Raw genomic sequence first — 19,423 nt, 5'->3', positions numbered from 1 at the left:
AAGGGATCATTGATATCTCTCATCAGAGCCCATGGGATTGTGGGTGTTGAACATCTGGCCCAATGAGCTATTGGAAGCCAACACCGCTTCATTGAAACTGTTTCCAGAAAATGAATTGTCCCAAGCTTGAAAACAGGTATGCAGGCTGCGTGACAAGCTCAGAGGACTTTTCATCTTGTTGAGGTTTGGCCCCCTTCTCCATCTGAAGCAAGGTAGGGGCATTTGGCTCTTTAAAGCACAGTTTCCCAAGACCTCTCTTTCTGGTATTTCAGTGGATGTTCTGGATGGCCTGGGAATCTCACATGGACAAAGGAACAACATATATGGGAAGGAAAGAAAGAGGAAGGAAAGTGTGTTCCCAGAAAGCAGGACTTTGTCATAAACATGCACTCCAGATTAGAACACCTCTTTCTTGCAGAGCTCAAGCTTAATGCCACCTTCTTAGTACACGGGAAATCAAATGTTTCCCGTTCCTATCAAGAGGTTCTAAACGCAGCCACATTTCACAGCTAGAAGGAGCCACTGGAGGTTTCTGCCACAGCTGTCCTTGGAGCAGAAGGAAAGAATCACTGGGGACATGTAGAACTGGCATCTTAGCCACTAACGCTGACACACAAAACCTGTACATAAACAATTGGAAATCAGTGCTGGATCAAATTAACAATGATAATTAGGTGAACCTGGTCCTCTTCTCTGGTTCACAAACCTGAAACCTCTGAATTGCAGAAATGAGAAGGAATTAACCTTAAATGTGGAAATGTGCCTTAACCGCAAGGGCCCTCATCTGCTGTAGTGCTTTGTTTGCCACCACTCAGATGAGCACTTAACACTTTCAGTGTGGTGATCCTGGAGAAAATCAAAACCTGTGCACTGGCGACCAAAGACCGTGCTTTGAAAAAGGCAAAGGACCACTGTAGGAATATGGCATCATGGGGGCCATCTCTGTTCCCCATTGCTTGGCAATGGTGGAGTAGATGGTTGGAGCTGTGCCCGTCCCCACCCTCCCTGCTGCTGGGATGCCTGCGGTGTAGCCCCCACTGCATGGAGAATGAGGCAGTGTGTGGCACTCTCCTCCCCATCCCAGAACCCCCTGGGCAGGGATCCAAAGGGTAGAGGAAGGAGTTGGGGGAGATGGGGCAGGCATGGAGCACACACCCCTTCCCACAACAAGCACCATCCCCAGACACCTGTGAACCCCTCCTACCCTCCTGGGCCTAGAGCTTGCCTGCTTCACTGACTGATTTGGGCCCATGGACATGAGCTGACCTCGTGATGAGTTCCTAGACTGCTTCTCCTCCTTGGGTCATGCCGGCTTTCAAAGGCCAGTTGTGTCCATAATGGACATGGTAGGGACGCAGCCACCTGCAGCATGTGCAGACTTTGTATCTGCCCTCCTGCTGGCAACGAGATCATTACATGTGCCCTCCTGACAGCAGAGGCAGACACTGAGGCTTGCATCCCCCCATCAGACCGTCGTTAATTTGGATGTACACTGCTTGTTCATGAAGCAGAAAAAAACCTTAGTGAAAGATTTACAGCAGGACTTAGAGGAACTAGCTATTCTAACCAGTTGTAATTCGTATGATGGAGGCAGAGGAAGAGTGGGAATTAAATGGTGGCAGGGCAGGGACCAATCCCTACCCCGTAGAAGTAGACTGTGAGCTCTTTGAAAGTATGGGGTCAGCACAGCTGGCTCATGAATTGCTCCAGCTCTCGGGTGAGGTGGTGTAGACTTACAGCAGCACCAGAGCAAGGGAAATCTCTCACTCACATGCAAAGTGCTTTAATGTGCTACAAGAAATACAGCTGAGAAGGGCTGGGAGCAGGCAGAAGCTAGTCTGGCCTCCAAAGTACCTTTGGACACTGTAAAAAGCATCTGTGCTGGAGCTTTGTTCTTGATCAAGAGACAAAAAAGCCCCTTTACCTCCTTCAGCATAACCCAAGAGGTTCTCAGGAGCCCTCTAAATGTGCAGCACTGCATAAAGATCTGGCTGCGGGAGGATATAATGCCCCATTCTCTCTCAGTATTTTCTTTAGCCTAAGACGAAATTCCACAGATTAGGAGCAGTGGGGAACAGTGGGAGACTGCTGAACTTTAGTCATTTGCCCATCAGACAGGTTCTCTTCCCACTGATTTCCTGTGGCTAGCAAAGGAAAGCCACTGGCTGTGAGGGCAGTATTCTTTGTTTTCTTATGTCTCTTGATGAAGGAGGCTGTTTTGCAAGAGCTAAGCATTAACATTGGTCAGCTACCTCAGTCTAAAAGCATGCAAGCAAAACCCCACTATGGTCCTTGGCAATTTGTCACAGGAGGAATATGTGCAATGCTTTTGCCCCAGAGAGGAGTATGCCTGTGGGCCAGAGGACAAGGACTATGAGCTTCCTCAGCTGATGCTACAGTACCATCATCTGTCTGCATAGCATGTATCTATCTGCTCTTTTCCCTGATGGCAGTGGAGACTTGGGAGTTTCTATCTCTCCTCGCTCCTTGTTCCAAATCATAAGCTGCACCCAAAGTCGTGCTAACACATTTGCGCAGCCATATGGAAAATAGATAAGTAGATGTATCTAAGCTAAAAGTATCATTTGATTCAGACACCCTGCTGAAAATGGGCAAAGAGCTCCGATCTGCCTTCACCTGCTTATTTAGCAACATCCTGAGGAAAGAAAAGATCTGTCCTGCTGCATACAGGGAAAGAGAGGCAGTAGGGTTTGGGCTAAAAATATCTGTCTGCACAAAACCTGTACATCCATGAAATCCTTATCTGAATGAGGACAAGTTTGAAACTCTCAAATTCAGCCTAACTACACAGGCCAGAAGAGGAAACCGAATGAGTAGTCTTGTGTTTGCTAAAGCATTAACTTCTTCTAGGAGTACGTAGGGTGAAGGGATAATTTTCCTTAGAATGGAAGAAGTGTTCCTGCAAAATACACTTAGGCTGCTTAGATGAAGAGCCCAAAGGAGCTGGGTCCTTAGAGCACAGCAATCTAGAATGTCCTTGGCATTTCTATTTCAAAACTTGTCCTCTGACAAATGAGCTTAAAGCATCCCTCAAAGAACTTGTTGTGGATGAGAGCCAGTGCCATTGTTTGATTTCACCTCAGTGCTAAGGGTGCAGAGAAGTCAAAATCTGAAGATACATGCCCAGAGAATACCCTGGAGGGAGGGGATAGGGACAGACAGCACACAGGGATTGGCAGCCTTCCGTTCACTCCCAACAGTGTCACTTGTCTTGGGAATCAATCTGCCGCCTGCATAGCTTTCTCAAAGCATTTTTCATGTCCTCATTCCTAAAGGTATAGATAATGGGGTTCATCAGAGGGGTAATGGCCGTGAAGAAAACTGACACAACTTTGTCTGCAGCTAAACTCTTGGCTGGCCTGAGATAGATGAAAATGCAGTGTCCCAGGAAAAATGTCACCACTGTCAGGTGAGCAGCACAGGTAGATAATGCCTTGTGTTGCCCTTCCGAGAGATGGTTCCTTAGTGAGACCAAAATGACCACATAGGAAGTCACCAGCACCAGGAAGCAGACCACAGAGATGAGGCCTGAGGTGGCGACAAGGAGCATTTCTAAGACATGGATGTTTGTGCAGGCCAACTTAATGATCAAAGGGGCATCACAAAAGAAGTTATCAATGGTACTGGGACCACAGTATGGGAGACTGAGGGTCAGGGCAGTGAGGGACACAGAATGCATCAGTCCTCCCATCCACATGACTGTGGCCAGCTGGAGGCACATCTTCCGGCTCATGATGGTGCCATAATGCATGGGGTTGCAGATAGCTATGCAGCGATCATAGGCCATGATGGTGAGGAGAAAGATCTCTGTGCAGGCAAAGAGGTGGAGGAAGAACATCTGTGCCACACACTCCTCAAAGGAGATGCTCTTCTTGTCCACCAGGAAGTCAGCCAGCATCTTGGGCATCACCACTGAGGAGTGGCAGACGTCAATGACAGAGAGGTTGCTGAGGAAGAAGTACATGGGACTGTGCAGACGCTGGTCATGTGCAATCGTGAAGATGATGAGAATGTTGCCCAAAATAATCAGCACATAGACGACCATGAAGAAGGTGAAGAGGGCCAGCTCTACAGCATGGTTGGTGGTGAGGCCCAAGAGGAAGAACTCACTCACTCTAGTGTGATTCTGCCACACCATGTTTACTGCTGCGTTGCACCTAGGAGAAAGGACACGGTGAAAGGAGAAATAAATTTATGGTATGAGAGGACAGAACATGATGACAATCATACAAACTTGAGCTGTATGGAGGAATAAAGACAGAACAGCCTAACAGTTTCACCCAAAAGGTGATGCCTAATATCAGCAGAAGTATTCAAGCTTGAAGGACAAGCGAGTACTGGAACAAGTTTCCAAAGGAGACTGTGGGATTTCTTCAGTTTCCAGACAATGCAATGCAAGCTGACTTACTTCTCTGACTTACTAAGGAGCTATCAGGTTGCAGGAAGATTTGCCTCCTGGCAGAATGTACCTCAGGATCCATCTTTCCTGATTCCAAGTGTCTAGTTTAAGCTACCTGTCTGCAACTGTCAGACATAAAACGGATGAATCTGTGCCTGCAGTTATTCCTCTTCCTTCACTGTAGAGGAAACCAAATGATTAGTGGAAGACTTCTGTGTTGGGCATTGCAGTTTAGTGAGATGACATCTGAATAGACTTCAGGGAAGTCACTGCTAACTTCTTCATAGATCTCATAGACTGGGGATTTAGGCTTTCACTAAAAGATCATTTTTACGACCTTAGATACTTGTTGCTGCTGTTTGCTGAGTCTTGCCTGGTTTTCCAGCCTCCTCCCAAAAGTAAGAATACCCAGCACAGTCTCCAAATGCGGTATGACACCACCTTTTCCTGCTAGGTAGCTGTCTGCAAATTCATTTGAGTGTGGCATTCACTTCCCCAGCTGCAACCTTGCTTGGGGAGAACAGATTCACCTGCTTTTCAGTCAGAAGCCAGTCAGAAACCTCAGCTGCTTGATAGCTGATGTATTTATGAGGGATCAAGCAATGCAACACCTGCAGTCACAAATTCAGTGACCTTGAATATCTCTGCCCATTCCATATTCCAGTGTTCCTGTGATTTTATTTTCATTTTGAAATGAAAATCTAAAAATTTTGGCAAAATAATCAAAAGTACACATACACAAACACAAAATCTTGTCTTTGGAACAGGAGTGAGACGAGAGGACATCGAATACGAACCCTGTCCAACAAAGGAGAAAGCTTGTTTACAGCGCATGGTTCAAGGCAGTCATACAACAGAAATAATGATGTGGGAAACGGCAGGACTTCTCAAAGTTCCCCACTTTGTGAAAATGAAGCCATCTCTGAGTATGAACCCAGGGTTCTTGTATTTGGAAATCAATGTCTCTGTGGTTTCCTTGCTGCTGATACGCTGAGCTTCTGAGAACAGGGCTAACCAAGCACCTGAACGATAGCTACATTTCTAACAGCATGTGGACGCTCCAGAAGTGGCTGAATACCCCCAAAGTGGTCTGCAGCTGTTACAAGTGGAGCCACAAGCCTGTAAAATGTACATTTACATTAGTATTTTCGCCTGTTACAGCTCCCACGACTAACATTTTCATAGGGCTTTAAAGCTGCCAAGGACCTGCACAGAGGCTCCTGTCTTCATTTGGAGTCTGCTGAGAGACAGATACTGATGTCTCCAAAGACACCTGGTAGAATCAGATGCCTGATTTCCTCCTGTACTCAAGGTCTTGCAAAAAGGACTGAAAAGCAACCAAACAGAAGTGTTGTTCTCCTTCCAGTCAATGTCTCAGCCCCTTCTCCCTGCAACAAACCCAAAAGCAAACAGAGTAGGGAGGAAAAACCGAGCTTACTTATGTAGTTTCCAGCGGTGTCCGGAAAAAGAATGATTGTGAGTTGAATTCCAGTGTTTTTTCTCCATAAAAGAAAAAGCAATTTTTGGTCTAAAAAATGGAGATGGATAAACAAATGTCTTCCTTTTGATTGGCATCCGTAAATTCCGCTAGCCAGAGGAATTGATAATTCCTGCAACTGAACAGGCAGGGTTTGCTTTGGTTTGGATTTTTTTTTTTTTTTTTTTTTGAGGGGGGGGATCCCTCTAATATACCCAAGTTATCTTGTGCAGATGGTCCCCTCATACTGGAAGATCGTCCTGATATTTAACTAGTTCAAGCCTTTACTTAATAAACAAACAAACAAATAAAGAAGCAAATAAATAAAATAAAATAAAATAAATCTTGATTGGTTACTTCATGAACAATGCAAAAATCAAAATAGAAACTGAACTTCCTGCCTACTTACAAAGCATTCCTGCCAATACGAAGAAGACCTGCCCCCAAATCAGAAGTTGAAGCTCAACACTGACAAGATAAACAGGGATGCAGAGGTGACTTACACCTTCAACCCTTCCCCGTAACAGCTAGTTCTGGAGAGCAAGAGCATGTGCTACTCAATTACTCTGAACACCAAATACAGAACCTTTTGTGCTGTGATGAAGTCATAGAGAACTGATAAAGCTTGGGCTGTGTGCTTGTCTGAAAGACAGATTTGGGACTCAAGAAATGTTAAATTCATGCCTTACTAGAGAGTCACAAAGGGATTTGTTAAATCATCCTAGGTTGTTGACAGTATAAGCTTTGGCAGAGATTTAATAAGTCCCTTGGGAGTAGAGCTGTGGGTCCAGTTAGTCACCCAGAAAACCTGTGTGGCTATAGTAGCTCACACAATTGTTCAAAGTCCATTTCAATGGCCTCTGGAGACAAAGAACAAATGTTCACCCATGCCACATAACTCGCTTTGCCTTCTTAAAGGTGTTCTTGGTGAACTAACACCAAGTTTACGCACTGGGAGAGCAGAATACAGCCCATGAGCTCTGCCCAAATGACTTGGACTTAGGAAAGGGATCACTAACTCAGTGTGGAAGAAGGCCTCTGAATAAGAGCTGCCATGCTGAAAATCTGCACACTGCAACGAGTGCAAACTGAGTGATCAAAAGCACTGATGGAGAACTGACAAAGGATTGCAGCTTCAGGCGTTCATCTTAAGGGATTTTCCTTAAAAAGAGAGAAATATTAATAAACAATATGCCTAATGAATGGCATTCAAGCATTATGTTTCTTATCTCCTTGCAACAGTGACAAAAAGTCAAGTATGGGCAGGATTATTTTCTCCAGTTCTTCATTTGCATCTTTAGCTGCTCTGTCAGTAAGAGCTATGGATGTTTAGAACAGCTTGAGAACAGTGTGGGGAAAAGGGGGAAAATCAAGCAAAGGAATTAACCAAGCCTCAGCTTCCTAAAATCTTATCTCAAAATGAAAACTTGCACATTGCTTTGAATACACTTCCAAAAAAAAAAAAAAAAGGTAGAAAGTGATGTCTTTTGTATGGTAACTTAATCTTGGAAGAAACCCCCCTTTTTTTACGTTTCCCGGTGAGGCAAGAGAGTTCAAACACAGGCTGATAAGCATGGCCTAAAAGTTACAAAGTGAAGTGCCAGGATTATCTGCACAGAAAGAGGTTAGAAGCTGATTTGTCACAATGAAATTCGCCTATTGCTGATAAAGCTGAAAAAAACAGCAGCTGACCCTGGAAAGTGCAGCTGCTTTTGCTCTAGCTTTTATTTCTCCTCTGTGGCTACTTTTCTCCCAAATAGCTTGGGGAGTGCCCACCTCATGTACTCATTTCCCAGGATGCAGATTATGCGATTTAGCAGGAGGTGAAGGCTGTTTTAAGAAGGCTGATATCACAGTGCCCTCAGCGAAGCTGGTGCAAGGGCAGGAGTAAATGAAGATGCAGTATCCCAGGAAGAGCATTACAACCATGAGCCCGATGGCAGAAGCACTGAGGGCCTTGTGCACACCTTTGCACAGATGTTTCTTTAGCAAGACTGGGAGGATGCCATAAGAGGCCAATGGGACCATGAAGCAAGCCTAGATGAGCCCAGAGCTGGAGATTTTCAGCATCTCAATAATGTAGGCATTCGTGCAAGCCGCCTTGATCACTGGCAGCACATCACAGACCAAGCTGTCAAATTTTGTGAAGTAGGGCAGCTTGATCATAATTCCAGTCAGGCCACAGGGGATCCCTGTCCCCACACACACAGCCCCAGCCAGCTGTAGGCGTACTCTTGCATGAGTGTGAGATGATAGTGCATGGGGTTGCAGATGGCCCTGTAGCAGTCATAGGCTGTTGCAGTGAGGAGGCAGATCTCTGTACAGACAGAGATGAAGGAAGAACATCCGGGCCACACATCTTTCCAAAGAGATGATCTTCTCTGCACAGAAGAGGTCACCCAACATTTCAGGCTCTGTAACAGACAAATGGTGGATCTGGGGGAAAAAAGGGTTGCTGAGGAAGAGGCATGTGGCTATGAGAAAGTATCAGTGATGGTCAACGGACAGCATTACAAGGAGGTTGGCAGGCAGAGTCATGAGGTGGAGGGGCAGAAACACCACAGAGAGGATCATTTGTGCCTCTAAGCTGGAGCGAAGTCCCCGAAGGATGAACTCTCTCACTGTGGTCTGCTTCAGTGTCATTTCTGCCATGTTTTTGGTCATGACAGAGGGAAGGAAATTTTTCACAGAAACATCTTTTCTTTTTTCTTTCTTTTTTTTTTTTTTCCCCCAGGGGGTGAGGGTGAGGGTGTTAGTCCTTGAGATCTATTTTGATCCTCCCATATTGCTACCAGAAATTAGAAAATAAAGGGATGGAGAGACCTGCTGAGTGGGATTTATGCCTCCCAATTTATACCTCTCTGTAGACTCACTAACTGTGAAAAGACACTGAGATCATCAGCTGAAGTAACCAGCACATTTATATTGGCTCTTAAAGCCCAGCCTTTTTACTTTCCTTTACCCTGGACATGCTGAGTCCTTCTTGGAATCCTGCTACATTTTTGGTCATAGAGCTGTCTTGTGTTAGTGAACTCCATAACTCTATAGCAAAGGCTATTAATTCAGGAGCCAGGTTTAGTTGTCAGTGTTGTTTTGTAGCCTACTACATAAGAAACCCTTACTCTTTTCCACATAAAAGCCCGAAGTTATAAAATAAAGAGTTACATTTCTTATAGTAAACTTTCCTTTTTGATAGGACATACCTGCTAGTAAGACTTAAGGAAATCAATCTAGTTATTTTCATTTATTTATTTATTTATTTATTTATTTATTTACCAAAAAAAAAGTATAGGAATAGGTTGATCAAAGCCTCTGTTTGCCTTCAGGGAGACCAGGAGGCTTTTTGATGTAGCAAAGGTATTCACCTGGTCCGTGAGGCAGCAGTGGTTACAGAGTATTTTCAATAGACTAATTGTCAGCTGGAGTAGTTTACAAAAGGCAGCGATGGATAATCCATCGCTGAGAAATGGCACAAGAAAATTATTATTATTATTATTATTGTTATTAATAATAATAAAGAAACCCAAATGACAGGACTGAATATTCTTCTTGAAAAACCTGCTTGATTTGCAATACAAGTTGAATTCAGCCCTGTGTTCACTAGAAGATCAGAGTAGGTGATACATTTATAATGAAACCAGCTAAGAGTCAGTATTCTATTAATAAAGTGGGATATTTGCAATCTTGTTGGTGGTGTTAGGCTGAATTACTTTGGGCTGACAGGCGGAATAGTAAAATTGAAAAAATACACTGCATCATATTTCCTTTATAAAAATACCTGTGAAAACAGCACCCAAAGAATATTTGAAATTCTCTCTACAAATGCATCTAGCTACATATGAGTCTTCTCTGGGAAGAGCATGAAAAATAATTCGGTACTCTTACTAATTCTGCCCTGCTTTGGAGTTCTGGAATCTCTTCTCTTTGCTACTTCTTATGCAGTGAGCAACTGTTGACCTGGATTAAGAGACTGTCAATACAGAGCTTTCAGGCCAGACTGTAGCAAATGCAAACTCAAGATATTGTGTAAATGGTGTTATGAGTAGTGAATTCAGCCAGATATTCTTCTCCCAAGTAATTAAGCCAGACTTCCCCCCATAGAGAAGCATAAGAAAAATCTTGCTATCTTTCTTTCTTTTAGAGTTGCAGTCCTGTGTTCCTCCCCAAATGCATAAGTTCTTGTTTCAGCCTAAGTGCAATCACTCAGAACAGTTCCTCTCAACTTTCGGGAACCGGGACTTTTAAAGTGAAGCACAGAGACCATTACTGAGATATTCAAGTTCTTACAGACACAGGCACACATCCTGTGACAGTCCCTCCAACACCTGAGTGACTGCTTGGGAGAGTTACTAAAGTCACGGGCTCTTTCCTAAGAACATGTCAGAAAGCAGCAAGCGGGGCTGCTCCACAAGCAAAGGTGAGCTGGGAGCCCAGGGTGGCCATAGCATGGGCAGCACCTGCACCAATAGAGCACAGACCCGCAACACCCAAGCAGATCTCAGTTGGGGATAGCAGTGGGTTCTGTCAGCAGTCCGATAATCATCAGACCAGGCAAGGTGATGAGTCAGGTCTAAGCTCAACACAGGAAGCTGTGGGAGATGACCTTGAATTTCAATACATGCAAGATCATATTGCCTGTGGTTGGTGATTTGTGCACAAGTGGAAACATAAGCACTCAGCAGTGTCCAAAAGAGCCACAGTGAGAATGACAGCCAGCCAGAAACAGAGTAGCTGCAGCTGGAGACATCCCACCTCTGACAAAGGAACAAATGCTCCAGAATGACTCACTCATAATAAAGCCTCCAACTGCAAAATCTGTGTGGGAGAGGATTGGAAGGTAGTTGACTGCTGCTCAGCCCTCCTGGTTGACTTCCAAACTGCTGCAAGACATTGCAGAGGAGCTTCCACACCCATGCCAGAAAGCTGCAACATGTGACTACTCTCAGGTCACATGTTTTTAGTACATAGACAGTAGGAACAGGCTGATCAGTACTGTCAAACTGCTATTGTGTGTTGAATGTATAAATGTTTGTAGCTTCACAATTACTGCCGTATGTTGAGTGTATCTTAAAAAGTGCTTATACTGTGGTAGTCATTTAAGTTACATAGTAGGATTTTTATTTTTTATTTTTTACAATTAAACTGTAGATGTGTAATTTACAAGTTGAGGAGTTTGTGTATTGCTTCCCATATCCTGAGACTGAACCACAGCTCAGCTGGTCTGGGCCATTTGCTTGAGCTACATTATCACATTAATTGCCATAGACAGAACGATACAGACTTAGCAATGGATACACTGATTGAATAGGCTTTACCTATGGAATGATTAGAAAAGGCCACTCACTTTTCCTGACCCTAGATGGGACGAGACCTGAGCAGCTGCTAAGTGGCAGAAACTGAACGAAGTTCAAAAGCAAGCAGAGACCTCTGAGGATTGTTAATAGCTCTGGGGTGAGGAGCAGGGGGTGCCAGTTCTTCGCCATGATATTGTTAAGCCTCTTGTAATCTATATAGGGCCGTAGTCTTCCTCCCCTCCTCTGGCATGAGGAGCCACTAGGAGAGGTAGATAAATCACTGTGCCAGATTGTCCTCAAGGTATCCTTTGATGGGCTGCTAATTCAGGGTGGCAAGGCATCTCCTTTCTTGGGATCAGGTCAATGTGGCAGTCATATGTGTCATAGAGTGGTAGCATTTCTTCCACCTTCTTGTCAAAGACATCTGTAAAGTCACTCATAGTGTTTTGGAGGGAGTAGGGCAGTGAGTGAGGCAGAGGCAGAGTTACAGTCCTGGAGCCTGGGTGATTCAGGGCGGCAGGCTGTGGGGCTTGGCAGAGCTCTGGTGGTGCAGGGCTCTTGGTTCTGAGGCTGTGTGTGGTGAGAACAAAGCCATGGTCTGTAGGTGTCATACTTGGCCCAGTTAGCGTGCAATTATGTTCCTTGTTTTTTGTCTTCCAGGGGAGTGTTGTAGGGCTCTTGGCATCAATCAAGTCCATGGCAGCCATGCAACCAGGAAACCGCTCACAGAGTGCAGAGCCAGGGACGTGGGAATCTCTGGACCAACTCACAAAGGTGCTGCGGTGGGGGACACAGACATAAGATGATCCTGTAGCAGGAGAAAGCCTCACAGTTACAGCCCCTGGTACTCACAGGTGACTCAAACCACCCCGATGTCTGCTGGAAGGGCAGCGCAGCTGGGCACAAGGAACTGAGCAGATTTCTGGAATTCACAGAAGATAATTTCTTGGTGAAGCTGATTGATGAACTGACTAGGAGAGATGCTTTGTTGGACCTGATACACTGGAGGGCATGGCTGCTATTCAGAGGGCCTTGACAGGCTGGAGAAATGGGCTAACAGGAACCTCCTGAAATGAAGGAAAAGCAAATACTATGGCTCAAATCTGGGTGGAATAACCCCATGCAACAGTGCAGGCTGTGTCCAACTATCTAGCAAGCAGGTCTGCAGAGAAAGATCTGGGGATTCTGAAAGACAAGAGCTTGAAAACGAGTCTGCAGTGTGTCACTGCAGCAAATGAAGGCCAACCACACCTTGGGTGTATTAGTAAGAGTGCAGCCAGCAGGCCCAGAGGGAAGTGATCCTTACCCTCTCTTTAGTGCTTGTGAGGATACCTCTAGAGCATTGTGTCCAGTTTTGGACTCCCCAGTACATGAAGGACATTGACATACTGGAGCAAGTCCAGTGGAGGCTCTCAAGATGCTCAGGGGACTTGAGCACATGATGTACAAGGAGATGGTGAGGAAACTGGGCTTGGTCAGCCTTAGGAGGAGAAGGCTAACGCGACACCTTTTTTCCTCTCTACAACTACCTGATCAGCAGATACAGAGAAGACAAAGCCAGGCTCATCTCAGATCTGCACGGTGATAGCACAAGAGGTAAGGGACACAAGATGGAATATAGAAAATTCTTATTAGATGTATGTTTTTATTTAATTTGGTATTATTGTTCTTATTATCTACAATGAGAGTGGTCAGATACTGGAAGAAGTTCCCCAGAAAGGTCATGGAATCTCCATCCTCGGAGGTGTTCAAGACTTAACCAGACAAATCCCTAACAATTTCATCTTCTTAGACCTGCTTTGAGGAGGGGTTTAGACCAGATGACCTCTGGGGGTCTCTTCCAATTATCCTATGACTCTAAGATTGCAAATTCTTTGAATCAATAACATCTTCTACTATTTTGTGTGTAGCACACCGAAGTGTTAACACTGCTGTAATGTAAGTTATGTGGTAGATAAATGCTAAAAAGGAGGAAGGTATTTATTTTCTCCAGCCTTTGATGGGAGATTTATCCATCCCAAATCAGATTTCTAGTGTATAGATATCTATACCAAAACTTGTATTGCCTTTGTGCAGGTAATGGATAGAATTGGTCATATCTCAGGTGTGATTCATCTCCTGAGGTAGGGGTGGGCTTTACAACCAGGTTCACCTATCTGCATTTCTGTGTCTACAGGATATGTGTGCACATGTGAGCTATCCCTCCAAAGCTCCTGTTACAGTACATGGAAATCTATGGCTCAATCTATTTGTCCACACATAGGAATCTTGCACCATCAGGGAGGCCCCCAGGTCTTCTGTCTAACCTCCACTTTCTGCTCCACAAGCCAAGGGTCTGCCTTGTGTTGTACTTACCAGCCCCTGGAGATAGTGTATGGCATCTCAGGTGTCACAAGAAAAGTGTGTCTAGGCAGGCGGCAAGTCCTCTTTCATTTGTAAAATGAACCTGAAACAACAACACCAGCTGTGGATGTCTGTATTGGAGATGTCTGAAGGTAAGGGAGATGGATCCTTCAGGAGTCAGTCTCCTGACTCCTGCTGGAGTGAGGGTCTGCTCTTCTGAACCTAAATCATAAAAACCCTTCCTGCAGTAAGTGCAAAAGGAGAAACACCTTGAGGACAATTCACACTCTTCCGTCACCCCCATCAAATACCTCTTTTAAAATGAGTCCTCTTTAGTTTTGATCTTCACTGAATGGAACACACTACAGTGTGTTTCAAACACAGAATACATGTAGAACTACTCCCACTAATGCTTTTTTCCTGATTTTTAATCTGTTTTTCATTTTTCTTGGTGCAATTCATGACAAAAAATGAATGAGGACATTAAAACCAGGTCAGGAAAATCATCCTACTGGCATTTGGAAACCTTTACAAATGTCAATACCTGTCTTTCTAGTTTCCTCATGATTTACATTGTGACCATGTCTGGGAACATCCTCATCATTGTGCTGTTTGTGGCTGATTAGCACTTTCATAACCCATGTACTTCTGCTTGGGAAATCTGCCAATGTTCCACTGTCATGCCCAAGACGCTGGCCAGTTTCCTGAGTGGGGAAGGAAAAAATCAATGTTTTTGGCTGTATTACTCAGAATTATATTGTTTAGTTTTCTACCGGGTGCAAAATCTTATTGCCTGTTGGCAAGGTCTTTGTGATTAGGATTAGCAAATAGGCAAAGGATTTTATTATGAAGCTTGCATGAGTGAACAATGCTGCTTCAACTAGTAACTGTGTCTTGGCCATGTGGTTCTTTAGATATTGACATAATGGTATCTCCAATGCAAAAGTCAACTTTCTGTGCCCCACCCCCTTACAAAATTGTAATTTTGTTGAGGGATGTTATAAAGGCGCTGCCTCCAGCGGGCTCTGGGACCCAAGGATTCCTGCCTGGGCACTGGAGCTCAGCCTGGTTCACTGAGGGCAGACCTCTCCAGCCCAAGCACAGCTGCTGCTCTCCTGCTTGTAAATTCAACCAGTAGTGAGGCTGAGTGTGTATCTCAGACACACACACATACACACACATACACAAACACACACAGAGCAGATTAAGGGACAATGCAAGCACTCTGTCCCCCTCCCCACACAGCTATTGCCAAGGTACACGGGCACTATGACCTGTGATCCCTGCTCCAGCTGCTGACACTGAGACCCTCACTCCACTCACCCTGGCCCCCCTCAGTAGCTGATATTCAAGTACACTGGCCCAACAACCTATGGTCCTGCTCCGGTGACTGATGCTAGGACCCTCTCTTGCCCCAGTTACTGGCACCACAGACACAAGAGCCAGTATCACCTGAGGTCTGACTCCAGTTTCTGGGCCCACTCACTCTTGTCTCTCCACCTAGATCTTACAGCACTCACAAATGGGATATGAAGACTCGAGCTGCAAGAAAAAACTTGAGTCCTGTTTAAGGTGGATTGGAAAGGCATCATTAATACTACTGCAGAAGGTAAATATCTTGAAGGGTTAAACAGTCACAAAGTCAATCTATCTAATGCACCATGGTGTACCTCCACAGGCTTGACCTGAGTATTCAGTCAGCAGCTAAAGGCTTGTTACATCTTCCTGCCTGTACCTGTCGTTCCATGTTCTACCCAAATACTAAAGACAGTAGCTTAGGGATCACTCAGCTGGCTGGTTTGATCCCAGATGTGCAGGCTGGTAGGCTGCATAGAACTACCCACTCCCAATATAGTATTATTTGATCTGCAGAGCTAAAGGAAGGTATTGATAAATATTTTGAGAGACTGTGGGTGGCAGTTGAGTGCAGCAAACATGGGAGACCATCAGTTTTAGATAAAACAGTGATCAAAGTGATCCCAGTCACACATGAAGAGGGCGAGGTGGTCTTAGAATGGGAGATCCCTCTCCAAAAGTTATCTTCCCAAGTCTACAGAATTGGAGGAAGGAGGAATCTGTGAAATGGACCAAGCTACATTGTCAAGGTTGTGGTATTTCAAGCTTTGGAAATGACACTCTCAGTAATGCTGGGCAGTAAAGTCATAGGGGCATTCCCCATAGGAAGCTTGTAACTGTGTTGTAATTATGAGCGAATGTAAATGCTACCAGGGAATTCCTGGCTAGAGGAAGAGGGGAGACCCTAAAAGAGATCAGCAGGCATTGTTTGGTGGAGAGCAAAACTTGCTCCCGTATTATTGTCCTCCTGTACAGAACGCCCATATTAAGAGACACAATGTATTGTGTGAGTTACTGGCAAATGAAGTTGCCTACGCAAAGGTGTCTAGTACCATCTCAGAGGCCCTAGGTTATCTGACATCCATACAGGGCTGGTCGATCTGGCATAGAGCCTATGGGAGACTTATGCCTTTCTGGAGCAGCAGAGAGACACCAGCTGAGATACCCGGAGTATTTCAAGCGGCATGACATACATGTCTGTATGTGGCCAACTGAATCCCATGGAAAGAAATGAATCCCTCCCTGTCTATGGGCTTTAGGATAAGATGAATCATGCCTTGACTTCTCTTGACAGCTCTGACTGGGGGTGGGATTCAGCTGCCTAAAAGAATAAGAGAAAAAAGAAAAATCAAGTGACTTTGCAGGTAAATCACTCGAATAAAGGTGTTTTTATTGAGTATCACTCTCTGGAGCTGCTTCTCTTTTCCGGTTGGATGAATGGGAGTGGCTGTTCCACCGATATGTGTTCATCTTTTAGCACTGCTACTGCCCAAGATAGGAGAGATGAGACCATATCCAGTATGTAGGGTATTTCTGAAGGGACCCAGGCCATTGACAGTGAAAAACAAGTTTCTGCACAACACATTCTTGAGCCAAAAGCTCCTCTCATTGCATTGTCCATTGCCTACTACCCCACACAAGCTGCAAGGCAGAACATTTTCTGTGCTAGTAACTCTCTGGAGAAAAGTCTTCTCTTTAGGGCACGCTTCACCTCCACATTCCTCAGGGTGTAGATCAAAGGATTGAGGACTGGCATGACAACATTATACATAAGCGTGGCTATCATTGTCCAGCTGGCTGAACTCCCTGAGGAAGGTGGCACATAGTTAAAAATAACAGGGACATAGAGTAAGGCCACTACTGTGAGATGGGAGATGCAAGTGGAGAAGGCTTTCCTCCTTCCCTCCTTGGACTGGACTTTCAGCCGGAGGAAGGAAAAAATGTATAGGTAAGAAAAGAGTGTGAAGACAAAGGGGCCTATCACAATACTCCCTGTGATGATGCTGAGAAGGTTCAGGTTGAGCTGGCTTCTGTTGCAGGCCAGTTTCACCAGGGGCTTAATTTCACAGAAGTAGTACTGGATGTGGTTGGGGCCACAGAAATGGAGCCAGGAGGTCATGACTGTGTGCATCAGAGCATGAAGGAAGCCAATAGTCCAAGTGCCTACAGCCAGCAGCAGGCAGGCCCGTGGGCTCATGATCAGGGTGTAGCGCAGGGGGTAGCAGATGGCCACAAAGCGGTCATAGGCCATGACAGCCAGAAGCAAACCTTCGCTGCTTCCCAGGAAGTAGAAGAAGTGGAGCTGGCTTAGGCAGCCAGTGTAAGAAATGCCCTGGTGCCCCGAGAGGAGACCAGCCAGCATCTTGGGCACGGCAACTGTGGAGTAGAAAATATCTAGGCAGGAGAGGTTGAAGAGGAAAAAGTACATGGGGGTGTGTAGCCGGGGTTCACATGCCACTACAATCATGATTGCCATATTCCCCAGCAGGGTAGACAGGTACAGCAGTAAGAACAGCATGAATAGGAATTTCTGTAGCCCTTGAAGGCTGGTCAGGCCAAGGAGGATGAACTTCCTCACCTCTGTCTGGTTATCCATCCCTGCAGGGAAAGAGAAAATAACTTAGCAGTAACTTGCTATCTTTCTGTCCTGAGCTACTGCATCCATTTCCCAGCCTCCTCTTCCATAAGATGCATCATCAGCTGATGCTGCCTCATAAATGGAAAAGATCAGATACTGAGTCTGGAAGGGGAAACAAAAGAATTCCTTGATTTCCCACCCCAGTTGTTTCAACAAATACTGGAACTGTTGTAACCTATGTGGTCAATACTGATGCTGGAACTGCCACCTGTGTACCAGCTCTCTGAAAGGAATGGCATGTTTGAGAATAGCAAGCAAAGAAAATTATGAGGAAGAAAGAAAGGCAGGCAGGCAGGCAGGAAGAAGGGAAGGGAAGAAGGGAGGGAGGAACAGAGAAGGAAGGAAGGGAGGAAGGAAGGAAGGTTGGTTACCTAATGTTTACATGAAGATTACTCTGAAATCCTGCAGGTTTTCCTTTTTTAAATCAAAGAAGGGTCCTCTAATATTGTTTTCTTCATTCCTATTCCTAGCTGAACAAACTGTATCTCTCCCAAAACTGAAAGAACTATGGTAGTATAGTAGATCACATATAATACACTGCTTTCAAAGAGGATTAGTTCTGAAGAGCTGTTCAGTGGAGTCAGAAAACCTTTATAGAGTACTCTCTGCCACTGAAACAATCACATTTATTTCCAGCAAAGGAAAATTTCTGTCTCTCTGATAACTCCTCTTGGGATCAAGCCTCTGAATCTTACGGGACTTCAGTTCAGAAAACATCAAGGCATAGTGTTTTAGGGACACAGAAATCTAATGATGTTGTGGGGAGTTGAACTGATCACTGATAAAATAACAGTTAGTTTTCCTCTTCTTCTAGCCACATCCTGTTAATATTAGTAATGATTATTTGTACAGCAAGCTCTCATAAGCAGGAGGAAGGTGTCGAATCAAAAAAAATGAAATTGAAATGTGCAAGGCTATAACACCTAATTCTCAGGAAGACTAACAGTTTTAATGGGGAATTTCCAACAAGTTGGTTACATCTTTTTGAAATTCCCAAGTAAAATAAGTTGAGTAGGTATCATGGCTTCATTGGACCTGACACAACTACACAGTTCACCTCTGTCTCTGACTTAACAACTTTTGCCCCCTTTATAGTCCTTATTTTATGTATTTATTTATGTATTTTTAGCTTCTAAAGATGGAGATAACAAACTATGATTTTTTTTTTTTAAGACCTCAAATACCTAAAATAGCACCCGATAATGCAATGGTAGACACATGCATTCAGGGAGTGTTTTCAGAATATGTATGCTTCAGAGATGAAGCTGATATAAGATCTCATACCCATGACTCAGTCCATTACCTGAACACTTGTACTGGAACCATTGTTCTCAGTGCTGTTCTGTGCACAGGATAGCTAAGATGATTAAGGCTACAAAAAGGTTTTAGGATTACTCTGGTGATATCTAAGCATTTCTCTGTAGTTTCTCATTCAAAACTTCAGCAGACAACCTCTGATAACATACATGAGACTATTTATGTGTGAATATTTTAGTTATAAGACAGGCACTTGTTGCTAGTCTGTGGTACGAATGGATATGATACGCGTGAAGGCAAACAGGAATTTATTAGAATCATTCAGAAACTCAAATCAGCTCTAGAAGTAGGAATGCAGTGTTGTTTCAGAGGTCCTAGCACCTGAGTGTAATTCAGCTTGACAACCACCAATGCCCTCAGGATGCCAAAGGTGTTTACAGCCCCTGACTCCTACTGCACATAAGTGCCTGTAAGCGAGCATCTTCATGTGGTGAAGTTTTTCCATTCTCACAATGGCACAGTGCAACAAGACCTCAGTGCCTGGAATACCATCCTGCCAGTCACCTGTGAATGCTTCCATGGACAACAGTGCTGTTACATTGATATGAGCATCCATATCCACTGAGACTGCATTAAGG

The 19,423-nt window shown here is 44.6% G+C and overlaps 2 protein-coding genes across 2 annotated transcripts; both read right to left on the bottom strand.

The window, feature by feature from the left end:
- Window positions 1–3,223: 3,223 nt before the first annotated feature.
- LOC136996646 (olfactory receptor 4E1-like) lies at window positions 3,224–4,502 on the bottom strand. Its single transcript, XM_067317534.1, has 2 exons — window positions 4,491–4,502; window positions 3,224–4,147 (listed from the first exon to the last, which is right to left on the bottom strand). Exons 1-2 carry the CDS (start codon window positions 4,500–4,502, stop codon window positions 3,224–3,226), a joined length of 936 nt encoding a protein of 311 aa, XP_067173635.1.
- Window positions 4,503–16,589: 12,087 nt separating this feature from the next.
- LOC136996653 (olfactory receptor 12D1-like) lies at window positions 16,590–17,486 on the bottom strand (the record flags this gene model as incomplete). Its single annotated transcript, XM_067317542.1, has 1 exon — window positions 16,590–17,486. A coding segment is annotated over exon 1 (897 nt), but the record flags the coding sequence as incomplete, so codon positions are not given.
- Window positions 17,487–19,423: the final 1,937 nt, after the last annotated feature.

The sequence above is a fragment of the Apteryx mantelli genome, unplaced genomic scaffold (assembly GCF_036417845.1).
Source record: "Apteryx mantelli isolate bAptMan1 unplaced genomic scaffold, bAptMan1.hap1 HAP1_SCAFFOLD_63, whole genome shotgun sequence".
Taxonomy (NCBI): Eukaryota; Metazoa; Chordata; class Aves; order Apterygiformes; family Apterygidae; genus Apteryx; species Apteryx mantelli.
This window is presented reverse-complemented; position numbering and strand designations above follow the sequence as displayed.